Source organism: Desmodus rotundus, chromosome 1, assembly GCF_022682495.2.
Source record: "Desmodus rotundus isolate HL8 chromosome 1, HLdesRot8A.1, whole genome shotgun sequence".
NCBI classification, from domain to species: domain Eukaryota; kingdom Metazoa; phylum Chordata; class Mammalia; order Chiroptera; family Phyllostomidae; genus Desmodus; species Desmodus rotundus.
This window is the reverse complement of record NC_071387.1, coordinates 119,431,252-119,445,730: the sequence shown is the minus strand read 5'-3', so window position 1 is coordinate 119,445,730 and position 14,479 is coordinate 119,431,252. Positions and strand designations below refer to the sequence as shown.

General features: G+C 41.4%; 1 protein-coding gene across 1 annotated transcript; it reads right to left on the bottom strand.

Moving 5' to 3' along the window:
• Positions 1 to 1,898: 1,898 nt before the first annotated feature.
• BCL7B (BAF chromatin remodeling complex subunit BCL7B) lies at positions 1,899 to 14,479 on the bottom strand (the record flags this gene model as incomplete). The annotated part of the gene is given in 5 exon segments (XM_053930165.1): positions 1,899 to 2,947; positions 3,221 to 3,300; positions 3,918 to 4,088; positions 6,855 to 6,951; positions 14,404 to 14,479. Coding segments are annotated over 5 exon segments (517 nt in total), but the record flags the coding sequence as incomplete, so codon positions are not given.

Here is a 14,479-nt window from a genome sequence, read left to right as displayed (position 1 = left end):
CTGGGTTGCTCGCCAGGTCCCCAGTTGGGGGTGTGCGAGAGGCAGCCACACATTGATGATTCTCTCCTTCTTTCTCCCTCCCTTTCACTTTCTCTAAAAATAAATAAATAAATCTTTAAAAAAGATAAATAAAAGGAACCCATGAGCCCGTAATGAAACTCAGAGAGAAAAGACAGAAGTGAAAGAGAAGGGAAATCTTTTACAGAATGCTGTCAGTGAATGTGAAAAGGATGATTTACAAAAATTACCATTTTGCAACCTCCAATGAGGATCATCAAGGTATGCTAAAATCAGTGGGTGAAAGGTTGTTGGGGAACCATCTAAAATTATCACTCCCTACAGATTACTTACATAAAAGCATCCTAAAGGTGGAAAAGTCTGGAAAACATCACCTTAGCTAACTGATCAAACTCATCACCAATAAGGGGACGAACTGACAATACCTACAAGCTCACTTCTACTTCTATGGCTTTCTAAATTAACTTTCTCTTATTAAAAAAAACAAACAAAAAAGCTTTATTGATCTCAAAGCCTCCAAGATTCTTCTCTGGGGCCCAATAGTATTCTACCCTCACCACAACCATAACACAAACTCCCATCTAGCTTCTCTGCCTCACTTGACTCCAAGCTCCAGAAAGGCGGATACCACGTGTCTACCAGTTGTAATTTACAGAGAAGCCAGGGCATGCTTTCAACAAATATTTGTAAAACAAATAAATGCCATTTTCTAAGATAATGAGCAAATTTGCTCCCATGCGCTTACCTTTTCCACACTCCAAAGTTCTCTTGTGTAAAAAATCCATCAAGCTCTATTGATTTTTAGTGCTTATTCATGTTCAGTGAACTTAGTGACTGGGTTCATATAGATTTTTCTTAGTAGTTCAAATGTGCCTATGTATTGGGGCTACCACTACCTTGAGGAAATTTACAAGTTATTTGTTTATAACATGCCTTTCCCCTTCTCTTTTACTCCTCCTCCTAACCCTTACCCGCATCAAGATTCTAGGATGGTAGTAGAGTCCTAGCCTGAATTTCTTAGAATACTAATTGTACTAAAATAGAAGTCATCTCTGGCTGGTGTGGCTCAGTGGATTGAGCACCAGCCTGCAAACCAAAGGCTCACCAGTTCAATTCCCAGTCAGGGCACACGCCTGGGTTGCAGGCCAGGTCTCCAGTGGGGGTGCACCAGAGGCAACCACACATTGGTTTCTCTCTCTTCCTCCCTTCCCCTCTCTAAAAATAAATAAATCTTTTTTTTAAAAAAGAGAGGGAAATGAGAGGAATCACTTTAGAAAATACTGAAATAAAATTCTTGAACATACAGAATGCAGAATTCTTTTCAACCATGACTCTATTGTTTTCCTCAGAAACCAGGAGCAGAAAGGAACTAATGGACAGAAAACAAATATGTGATTGCCAGGGCCTCAAGGAAGGGGCAAGTGGGGAGCAACTGCTTCACAGGTCCATACCTATGGGGTTTCTGTTTGAGGTAGTGAAAAGGTGGGAGGTAGAAAGCAGTGATGATTGCACAGTACCAGGTATGTACTTGGTACCCCTGAACTGTACATTTTAAAATGGTTAAAATGATAAACTTTATATTACGTGTATTTTGCTGTAAACAAAACAAAAACATGGAACTCGTGAACGCCTCCCTAAGGAGCTAGAGCTGTGGAACACACACCAGGTGTTCTGCATTCAGTGCACAAAGGAACAGATGTACCATTTGAACTACAGGACAACTTCAAAGGGCGTCTCCAATCACTTTCATCAAAGTCACTCAGTAGGAGTGAGACAATGAGCAGAGCCCAGCCCAGTGACTTCACGAGCACTCAGCCTCCACAACGCCCAGCCCCTATCCCCACAACCTTCAAGAATGAAGCACTCAGATACCAACAAGACATATTTCAAATAGTTTAATTTTAAAAATAATCTATTCAGTGCTAAAATATGTCTTCACTCACTGTTGCCCATTTCCATTTCTTAAACTTTTATGAAACAAAAAATAAAATCACAAAGTTCAATTAAACATGCAGATTTCAAAGAAAAGGAATCTTTCTAGAAAGTCTGAGCTGCAGGGATACTGTGGGGGATGAGTACTCTCGTCAGACTTCATATTCTTGCTGGGGCAGTTTGTGGCATGAGAGCTGGGGACCGTGGCCGGAGGCAGGGAACGCTGGAATGAAATGTACGGTGAAAACAATGCTGCATGGGCGGTATGTGTGCTTGGGGAAGGGGATGCTTATGGTGGGGGACAAAGAATTGTCAGCAGCCAGAGAGCCCACGAGAGGCAGGAAAACCTCAGGAATGGGCAGAAGTGCCAGGGCAGCAAGAAATCTATTATGGACTTTTCTGCCCTTTTGTGGAGAAAAGCCCTTTCCCTTCAAAGTCCCTACCCAGGCATTCTCCCATAGCCGCCTACAGGGCGCCTAGCCCTATGGGCAAGTCCAGGAGTCTACAGTCACTATTCAAATTCAAGTAACTCTTGACACTCTTCTCTAAAGGGTGCCTTCCACATCTCTCCTCTTCTAGAAGTGCCAGCAGCTCTGTCCAGAGGTTCTGGAGCAGAGACTGCTATTTGGAGGTGACAGATGAACCTTGGGATGGCTGATGCTCCAGCCTACTTGGGGTACAGAAAGGACATGAGCACTCCTCAGGAGCAAGCAGACACAGGTGCCAGGGATGGGAAGATGATGCTAAAACCCCAAGTCCTATGTCAGCCTTCCAGTACAGAAGGCTCCTATGGGCAGGCTCTGGACCCCAGTGCTTGCCTTTATCCCAGCAACACAGCACAGCCAGAACCAGAATGCAATAAATAGAGACGGGGGGCCAGGAGGTGAAGGGCGCCGTGATGGTGCTAGCTTTCTGATGCTGTCTGCGGCACTGCAGGTTGGTCCACACAGAAGCGTTTTAGGGGTGGGGCACCCGAGTCGTCCTCTTCCTCAGCAATCTAGGAGGAGAGCAGCCAGAACGTGGAATTACAGGGACATCCCTGTGAACCAGAACCTCCCCATCCGCCCTAACTACAACACAGAAGCCCAATGCCAACCTTCTCGTGGATAACCAAACAGCTTCCCCGATCTTATAACCTGGAGACACCAGTTTCCCTCGCTGCCTCCCCACTCTACCCTACTACACAATTTCAACAAAGTAGGTGAAATTCACAGCAATGACATGCTTCCTTTTTCACTTAGAAACTGGTAATCCCAAAGTGCCTCCTTACCTGTGTCTCCAGTGGAACTGGTTCTTCCTTCGTGAGGGTGGGAGGTTCATCAGCCACTTCAGAGGCAGGCAGGGAGGGCTCTGAAAAAGCAGGAAGGTCAGCACAACTGCAGGGCCTCCTGAGGTGAGAGACTCCTATAGAATCTGCCTTAAGCTAGGGGAGCTTTCCTAAGAGCTATGTAGATGTGCCTTGGTGAAGAGGCAACACTGGCTGAAGAATCAACAGATATATTTTAGAAAAAATAATGTACTATAAGAAGAAACTCACAGGAGATAATGCAAAGAGCATAAGCTCTGAAGTTAGAAGGAATGCAATTGGAGACACTCAGTTCTACCACTTACTAGCTATGTGATCTTGGACAAGCAATTTAAACTTTCTAAGACTCCACTTCCTCATTTGTAAAACGGAGATAATAACTTCTGTTTCGTAGGGTCTGGAAGAAAATTGTACCAGGCATTAAATATTGAAAGTGCCTCACATAGAGCTTGGCATTCATTTGTTTTACACGTTTTCTTCCTTCATTCTGTGAAAGGGGAAAACACAACCATTCTCCAAAACAGCCCAAACTGTTAACGAATAGCTTGAGGCTGCCAGACTCTGCAGCATTTTTTCTAACCACTTACTTAGACAGGGGAAACAGCAAGAGCAAGAGGCAAGGCCCCTCCAAGGTGCTCATCCTGGGTCAACTGAGACTCACCCTCGAGGATCTCCTGGCCCAGAGTAGGAGGCTGAGAGTCATCTGTGCGGAAGTCAGAGGTGTGTGCTGGGCTCAGGGACTCACTCTGCTGGGGGCTGGGGCTTGAGTTAGTGCTGCTGTCCACCTTGAGTTGATAGACATCAGACACAGAACTCTGATTGCTGTTTTCATCTGAAAACCAAACACAATAAAGGCAACAGCTGAGAGTGGTAATTTGTCCTCCAACTTGGTACAGAGCAAGGGCCTGGTCTCCTTAGTCAGCCACAGACACACCAGGTGCAACGATCACTGCTGCAGGTGCACTCTGAAATGAAGGCAGACAGGCCTGGGGCTTCTGTGCACTGCAAAGTAGCGACAGTCTAAGTTGATTAATTTAAGCATTTTCTATTTCACAACATATTCTGAGCACTAGCCAGATACAGTTAGAATCTTTAAATTTATGCAACATGTATATTTCAGGAAGGTCAGGATACAGTTACTATTACCTACCGTTGATAGCTCAAGACCTGGTATTTTCTTACTGTGCGGTGGAAGAGAGGGACATAGCTGTGCCTCTCAACCTTTCTCACGACACAAAGTGTAGAAAATTATAAAATGTGTCTGGCCCTCTGCCAGGGGTGTCCAACCTGCAGCCCGGGGGCCGCATGCAGCCCAGGATGGCTATGAATGTGGCCCCACACAAAATCATAAATTTACATAAAACACTGAGATTTTTTTGTGATTATGTGTCGCAATGTATTTATTGTGTGGCCCAAGACAACACTTCTTCCAGTGTGGCGCAGAGAAGAGGCCAGAAGGTTGGACACCCCTGCCAGAAGGTTGGACACCCCTGCTGGTCCAGAGAAGAGGCCAGAAAGCTGGACACGGCCACGCTCTGTATCTGAAGGAGGAGCGTGGCGGTGTCCGGAGATTTCAGCTCAGGCCCTTCAGTGGCCCAGGCACCATATGATGCTTCAGGGGCCAAGGGAGTCCCACCTGGGAAGCTGTCTGAGGACTAAAGTCATCACCTAAGTTAGAAACATAGGAGTCAACAACTCCTTCTTCTCCCTTACCTCTGGCAGCCAGTCATCAGTTATGATTCATCCTACTGCTCTATCAGTTGTGTTCACTCTTTCGTCTTCTGCTGCCCTGGTTTAGGCCTCATTATCTGTGGCCTGGCCTCCAGCAACAGCCCCCTCGCTGCCCTTCCTTCAATACTATGTAATCCCACTGTACTTCACACCTTAGCTAGCATGATCTTCCTAAACCCTTCAATGATTCCCTGCTGCCCAAAGGATACATTTCAAACCCCAGTGCTTCTCTGGGGAGGCACAAGTAGGCCGTATCAAAATGTACAGAGTCTTTTTGTGATCTCCAGGCTCACTGCCTGTTGTTAGTCCATACATACCCCTTGGCTCCAGCCAAGATTGATCCTAAGTGAAGAGTTGCTTCATGCACAGGTGCCTGTTACAACTTGCTCTTCTAGTCTTCCTGGAAAGCCCCTATACAGGCCAATACTGAGCTCAAGCATCATGTCCTCCGCAGAGCTCTGTACCCCAGGCTCCCTTGGGCAAAAATGACCACCCTCTCTTTTATGCTCCTGTTGTATGCTGTGCACACCCATATTTGGTATTTTACAGACCAGTTTCCTTCCATTATACTCTCTGCAGATCGGCTCTGTGGCTTACTGTTCCTTGAATCTCTTGTGCATAGTACTTGGCAGATGATAGAAGGTCATTAAATGTTCACTGATTGAAAAGGATGAGGTGGTGGCCGGACTGAGAAAATGGAGCCTCATATGCCTCTATAATTATTGAACTCCCCACACGTAGCTAGAGAACCTTTCCCTTACCTTCCCTTTCCTATAGCACAGTGACCCTGGGGTCAGGAGAGGACTGGGGGAAGGCGGGGAGGGGATACCTGCATGCTCCCAGACTAGTTTTGGGGAGAAAATCATAAGCCCATTCTAGTCTTTACTCCTATGAAGACCACTATCTTCTATGCTAAAATGAAAGTTGTATTTTATATTTTTTAAGATTTTATTTGTTTTTAGAGAGGGGAAGGGAAGGAGAAAGAGAGGGAGAGATACATCAATGTACAAGAGAAACATCGATCAGATGCCTCTTGCATGCCCCCAACCAGGGACCTGGCCCAAAATCCAGGCATGTGCCCTGATCTGGAATTGAACTGGCAAACTTTCAGTTTGTGGGACAATGCCTAACCCACTGAGCACACCAGTCAGGGCTGAAAGTTATTGCATTTTATTATAAAAAGAACAAAGCTCTTTAAAAAAAAGGAAAGAAAGAAAAACAAATACAAAAAAAAAAAAAAAAGAATAAAGCTCTATCACTTTTGAACTTAGGCAAACACTTCTCTTCTCAGAGCATCAGTGTCCTTAACTAGGGATGACAATAACTGCCCGGTTCATATCGCAGGCGGGTGTAAGGATAAAAACGGGAAACTAAAGGGCAAGTGCTTCACAACCAGTAACCGCCACGTAGGTGTGAGAGGCGCCATTATGAATGCAGTGCTGACACAGTCAGGATGTTGACTGAAGACTGATTTAGGGGTAGAACCTGTGCCAGCAGGGGGCAGGCAGAGGAAGGCTGGCTTCGGGTGGCCTACTCTCCGGCACTACCATAAAGTATACAGTCTAAAGAAAAGAGCTTCTGATCCAGAAAACCAGAAGCTAATGTGAAGTCTGTCGCTTATACGTTATGTGACTTTATATACGTAACTTCACCTCTCTGAGCCTGTTTCTTTAAAATGGAAAATGAGAACAGTATCATCTATCTGCCAGGGTTATTGTAAGGTATAAATGAAAAGATATATTATAGTGCCTAGCAAGATTCCGGCAAAACAGTAGGCACTGAAATGATACATAGAACGATTCTTATTTTTAATGGTTTCATCTAAGTTTTCATTTTCCTGCAAGGAAGACATACGGATGCAACTCACCCTGGAATTCAAGAAGGAGAGAGGAATTGGCTGAGGCATCAGAGGGAAAGCCATTAGGTTCCCGGGCTGCTGAACCATTCGCTTTTGACTTTTCTTTCTAGAAAAGGAAAAAAAGAGGAATATGACAGAGCCAACCAGGAGACTCAGAGAAGGAGACTGGTGCTTTCTGAGACACCACGGAGGTCTGGATTAGGACTGAAAAGGAATAACAACAGTGGTTTTGAGACTACAGGGCCCAAGGCATAGCAGAATCCTGGACAAGGTGCCACAAGCCTCGGTGTCTCTATCTGTATAATGGACCCTCTCAGCGCTAATATCATAAATGAAAAGTGAAAGATAGATACGCATGCCTCCCTAGATCCCCCTGTGGTACTCATTCTTCTGCTTTCTGCACTGATCAGAATGCTCTATCCAAGCCTTCCTTATGGGGATGGGCGAGAAACACAAAATACTCATTTGAAAAAGATTCCTATTTTAGTAGCACAGCAGGAAAAATAAGCGAAAGACTGGACCTCTGACTGGAAAAAGGAAGAAGTCACTTTATATGTAATGCAAGAAGTTATAGGACAAAAGGGCTCCTGCTAGTTCTATTCCTGACCAATGAAACAGGTTAGTCCATTCAAAATGATCAGCCTACTTCAATCTTTGTCTATAACGTGATTTCATTAGAGCAGGATGTAGGTTACACATGATGGAGAACCACAGTAGGAAGGGCTAGCTTGCAACAGACAAGCCCACAGGAAAGGAAATTTGCAAATGAGAGTGTCCCAACAACCAAAAGGTTAGGGGTAATTTCCAATTCACTAATTCATACTGTTTATACATGTCTCTTTATTCTATTTGCACTGTACTAGTAACACAGTGCAATTTTTGTTTATAACTCTCCACCCTATCTCTGCAATAAATCAACTGTACATATTTATGTATGTCCTTCCCTTCATTTTTTTCTATGCAAATGTAATTTTAATGTAATTACACTTTACCACATAAGCTACATAAACATAATTTTTAATAAATGCATATATTCTCTATACGATAATTCACTTAATAACTTCTCAACAAATGAACATTTAGCTTTAGCTTATTTAGGATTGTGTTTGTTTATTATTACTAGGAATAAAGTCACAATGCTCAACTTTCACTTTTTCCTGGATTATTTTATTCAGATGAAATTCACAAAAATATATCCCTTCTAGATCAGAAAGTATAAACGTATCATTTTCCTTGAACTGCAGTGTACCCCCCCACTCTCTACAAGGATGGTGGCAATATAGGTATTTGGTGTGCTAGTTTCATAAGCACCCATGCCGACATTCAGCTTTATCGTTATTTTTTTCTGATCTCTCTTTGTCTTTATTTTAATGATTCTGTGTTCATGTAAAATACATATTTCACTATAGGAAATCCTGGAAATACAGAAAAAGAAATGAAAATCACAGTCGACCTATACATTATTTGTATGAAAACGGATCATAGTATTAAAACTTGCTTCCCTTTCCTCATTGACTGCATTAAAAACATTTTCCTATGCCATTGAGTGATCTTTTTTATAATGGTGACAAAGCTTTACAAGATATAGATGCATAATAACTTAATGAATTCTACAATAAGAATTCATTTTGCTTGCAATTTTAAACACTATGAACAATAACGTAATACTGAACATTGTAGCTGTATCTTGTACACATATGATTATCTCCTGAGGATAAACTGCTAGATGTAAAACTTCTAGACCTAAGGGATACATATTTTGAAAGCTTTTTAACCCCTCAGTTTTACTGAGTTAGTTATACACGACAAATAAAACTGTAAGATACCTAAGTGTACATTGTGGTGACTTGATATACCTGTACGTTATGATCTTTCCCCCCGTCTAATCAACATATCTATCACTGAAAGCTTTATGAGCAACTTGGCCTGTATAAGGTTGGTGCCAATTTACTGCCAATCAGCAGTGGGTATTCCACTCTTTTATGAACTTCACATTTTTAAAAAAGATTATTTATTTATTTATTTTTAGAGAGAGGGGGAAGGAAGGGAGAATGAGAAGGAGAAAAACATCACTCAGTGTGTGGTTGCCTCTCACATGTCCCCCCAACAACCCAGGCATGTGCCCTGAGAATTGAATGGGCGACCGTTTAGTTCACAGGCTGGCACTCAATCCACTGAGCCACACCAGCCAGGGCCTTCACAATTTTTTCTTTACCAATTTGATTGTCATTTTCGATTTTTCCTAATCTAACAGGTCTATGCTGGTACTTTAGAAGATGGCATACTACCATGGATCACTGGAGGATAAGATAAACTGATGGACCTCAGGGTCCAGCTCAGAAAGCAACACAAACACTGTGGGAAGCCCTCAGGAGAGACAAAGGGAGCTGAGTCCTGGGCAGAGAGAATTTGAATAGGAAAGAGCCAGGGACTTACATGGGAGAAATGGGGTGGGGTGAGGAGGTTGTTTCTAGCAGTAATGGTATCACTGGAGTCAGGGTTGGATAAAGAAAAAAGGGTGGCTCCAGAGCCCTCCCAGCTTTCGCCCTCCTGCTCCCTGGGCTTGCCAATGACAGGAGGGATGGGTGTTCCTATACAAAGGTAGCACATGGAAGACTGGTACTAGGGAGTTCCCCGGAAGGCAGGGGAAGATGGCAGAGGGAAAAGAGAAAGACTGAATCCTGAGGCTAACCCCATCCCTTAAATTCATTTAAAGGAGGGAAAACCAGAGCTTAAGCTTATGTACTCTCCCCAGTTACATATACTAGCCAAGACAGCTTGGAGTCCCAAAGGAATAACAGGTAAGTGCACAGAAAAAACTCAGCAGACACCGGGGGAAAACAAGCACCATGAAAGACTATAAATAGAACAAGTTATACCAGAATGGTAATGGGACAGAAAGTTTAAATAAAACATAGCTCACAAAGTCTGCTCACAAAGATAAGGATGATACTGGAAAGCTGTTTTGAAGAACCAATTGAAAAAATTCGTATAAATAATTGTTCAAAACAAAAATTAAGTAAATGAGTTTAGTAACTGAAATAGATACAGGTGAAGAAAGGATTAATGAGCAAAAACTGGGTTGAGAAATCAGAATAGGGAAATTAGGAAAGAATTAGGAGATGAAATAAATGAGAGAAAAGTTCAGAAATAAAGAAGCTAGATGTGAACATTATAGGATATTCTTAGAGAAGACGCAGGAGATCAAAGACAGGGAAGAAATTCTAAAAGTTTCCAGGAATACAAGAGGATCAGCTACAAAGAATCAAGAATTCTTTTAAGGGGACTAAATGCCAATGGAAAAAAATACAATAGATAAAAACTACCAGTTTATAGAGAAAAAAAAAAGAATTAGACTGACATCAGACTTCTCAACAGCAACACCAGGAGCACAATTGAGTAATAATTTTAAAATGCTGAAAGAAAATAATTTTGAACCTAATTTCCATGTACAGGTAAAATAATCAATTAAACATGAAAATAAAATGCAGATTTTTTAGGAATAAAGATACTTTCAGAAAATTATTCTACAAAAGCCCTCTTTGAAAAAACTCTTAAAGGATGGATTCCAGCAAAAAGAGAAATGAATCTAGGAGAAAATAATAATAGGTGGCAAAGGGTTAGTAAAAAATTAGTAATGTTTACTTTGTCCAATTAAGCAATGAGTAAAACAAGAAATATCTGTAAAAAACTGAAATATCTGAACTGAGTATCTAATCTAAAATTACAATAAAAACTAAGCACAAGGTAGGATTGGAGGTGGTACAGGTGTAGACCAGAGGTGTTGTAGGTATTGCAGGTTCAGAGGGAATATACAGATTTTGATAAGCTTTATAGGGACAGATATTAACTCTTAAGTTAGAGGTAGCCAATAGTAAAAAAAAGAATAGGACTTTCAAATCAGCAGAAGAAAATTTATCTTGTCATCATGAGGTGAAGAGAGAGAAAAAAGCAATTGTATGGCAAAAATCCTTGCCTATATTAATAGGATTTTTAGGTGGTCACATTTTCCCAGCCCACCTGGTCACTAGATGTGCCACAACCTATTGTAAACACACAAAGTAACTGTATATATTTGTCCTGAGGCAATTCCTAGGAAACTCCTTAAATTCCTGAAAATACCATTTGCCATCCTTCTACTCCTCCTGCTGCTTGGAACCTGAATGTGCCGAATGAATGATGGCTAAAGCCTGACCTTGGGATACGAGGTCAAAAATGGAGTACAGGAATGGGGAATTGTTTAATGGGTATAAAGTTTGAGGGCGGTTTTTTTTTAACCAATATACTTTTAAAAGATTTTATTCATTTACTTTTAGAGAGAGGAAGGGAGGGAGAAAGAGAGGGAGAGAAACATCAATGTGTGGTTGCTTCTTGTGCACCCCCTACTGGGGACCTGGCCCACGACCCAGGCATGTGCCCTGACCGGGAGTCAAACCGGCGACCCTTTGGTTCGTAAGCCGGCACTCTATCCACCCGTCCACACCAGCCAGGGCTAAAATTACTTTTTAAAGGAGCAGAAAGGTTAGAAGATTCTGGGTCCCTGGGGAGTCTTGGATCATAACCACTACACTGGTCCTGGTGTTTCTCTAAGAAGAGATCTCTTCTTCTTTTTTTATTTTTAAAATAATTTTATTTATTTATCTTTAGAGAATGGGGAAGGGAAGGAGAAAGAGAGGGATAGAAACATCAGTGTGTGGTTGCCTCTCGCGCCTCTCCTGCTGAGGACCTGGCCCACAACACAGGCATGTGCCCTGACTGGGAATCAAACTGGTAACCTTACAGTTTGCAGGCCAGCGCTCAATCCACTGAGCCATATCAGTCAGGGATTCTTCTTTTTTTTTTAAATAAAGTCTTTCTCTCTCTTTTTTTAAATTTATTGATCTGAGAGAGAGAGGAAGAGAGATAGAGATATATGGAGAGAGAGAAAAGAAGGAAGAGAGAGAGCAATACCAATTTGTTGTTCCACTTATTTATGTATTCATTGGCTGCTTCTTGTAGGTGTCCCTCCCGGGGATCAAACCCACAACACTGGAATATAGGGACAATGCTCTAACCAACTGAGCTACCTGGCCAGGGCTGAAGAGACATTTCTTAAGGCATTAAAGAAAAATCTTAATTATGTTGCCTATGTTAAAATTAAAACGTTCTTTCACTCAGGCAGCCTAAGACAGTGTAAAGATAACCATGGACTGGGAAAAGGTATGGGTAGGACATAACTTAAAGAATTTATGTCCAGCCCTGGCCAGCGCGGCTCAGTTGGTTGCAGGGTCAACACGTAAACGGAAAAGTCACAGGTTTGATTCCTGGTCAGGGCCCATACCTAGGTTGCGGGTTTGGTCCTGGTTGGGGTGCTTACAAGAAGCAACTGATCAATGTTTCTCTCTCACATCGATGTTTCTCTCCCTCTCTCTAAAATCAAAAAGCATGCCCTCAGGTGAGGATTAAAAAAAAAATTTATGTCCAGAACATAGAGAATTCCTACAAGTCATAAGAAAAAATCCACAAACAAATAGACTTAGGCACTTCCTAAAAGAGAAAACCCAAAAGACTAATAAACATTGAAAAGGTGTTGAATGTTGTTAGTAATTATACAATTAGTCATCAAATTAAAAACAAAAGGAGATACCTTTAGATATAAATCCAACAATATCAATTGTTGGTGAGGATGTGGAAGAAGAACTCTCATGTTTCTGGTATGAATATACGTGCATGGACAAAACTAGGTTTATAGTTGTGAGTACACAAAACAGAGTTTACTTATTTTTTTAACAATAATAGCTCCCATTTATTTTTAAGATTTTAAAAAAAGATTTGTATTTATTCATTTTTGGAGAGAGGGGAAGAGAGGGAGAAAGAGAGGGAGAAAAACTTTACTGGTTGCCTCTTACGCACCCCCAACTGGGGACCTGCCCAAAACCCAGGCATGTGCCCTGACTGGGAATCCAACCAGCGACCTTTCAGTTTACAGGCTGGCACTCAATCCACTGAGCCACACCAGCCAGGGCAGAGTTTATTCTTGTATTATTATTTATTTATTAATTATTGTATTATTTGTCGTCTTCTTCTTATTATTGTTAGCATTTCCTATCCTTACTTATGATTTATCTTTTAGGTAATGATCTGGTAATTTAACCAATGACTGACAAAACTGGATACTCAAACCTAATTTTGCTCACCCCTGTAAACTGATACAAACACTCACTTTGGGAAATAGTTTTAGCATTAGCTAGTTTAAGTCAAAAAACACAGATCCAAGATCCAGCAAGTCTACTCCCAGAAATATCTCCTAGGAAAACTCACGCACATGTTGACTCACATACTGAATTAGAATGTTCACAGGAGCGTTGTTCTTAGTATGTCAAACTGGGAACACTCCAGACATCCACGCACAGAAGAATCAGAAAGATAAATTATGGTATAGTTCTATAATGAAATTCCATGTAGCAACAAAAAAGAGCAAACAGCTCCAAAGACAACATGGATGAATTTTATGAGTATAATGCTGAGTTTTTAAAAAAGCAAGGCACACAAAAAAACAGTTCATGATACTGTTTTTATATAAAGTTTAAAATGCTTGCTAATGACTAGAAAAGTGGTAAGAAAAAGAAAAGTAGAGCCACATTTCCTCTAGCGGGTAGGGAGGGGATGCTGGGAAACGTCACACAGAGGCCCCCAGGAGAGTTGTTCATGCTCTATTTTTTGACCTGGGTTGTTTTGACAAGGGTATCAGCTTTATATTTATTCATTATACTGTGCATTTATGTTTTATATACTTTTATGTCTGTTTTATATTTTAGATTTTTCAAAAACAATTAGAGAAAAAAGGCTGGAGATAATCTGGGTTTTTCATTAGCCAGGGGATGTGTAGATAAATGTGATCACTGTACGTAAGAGAATACAATGCAAGAGTCAAAGGCAGAAACTCTATTTACAATTATTGAAACACAGAGAGTTCTCAAGAATAAGGTTGAACAAAACAGAATACAGGTTTATAGCACAATGCTACATTTAGATGTAAAACTTTTAAAATACTAGTATGAAACAATGCTATGTATTTTGCAAGAATACGCAGGTGTCCAAATAAACCCATGGAAGAGAAATGAGAATGGCATACACACATATAAAACACACAAAAGTACATTACAGTGAGTAGCTAATTGGATAAAAGCAGGAGTCAGCAATCTTTTTCTTAAAGAGCCAGGTAATAAATATTTTAGACTTTGTGGGCCATTAGGTCTTATGGCAACTACTCAATTCTGCCATTGTAACTCAAAAGCAGTCACACAATAAGAAGACCAACGGGCATAGCTGAGTTCCAAAAAAGCTACACTGAACACTCACAGGGAACAGGCCTGAGCTGTAGCTCACCTCGCCCTGGAAAAGAGGAATAGGTTAGGGAAAGGGAATAAAGGGAAGCTTTGTGTGGGCCAATGACAGAGGATGGTGCCCTTACGTATTTTACGCTGAAAGTCAGGGGAAATAAATTCCTTTATCATTAAAAGTCAAAGAAAGAAAGAAAACAGTACCTTTTTTTGTTGGGATTTTCTTCCACACTTACCTCCTTGCTGTCTGTCACAGGAACCCACTTAAATATCCTAAGGGATGTGTCACCCACAGTCACCCACTTTTTCTCC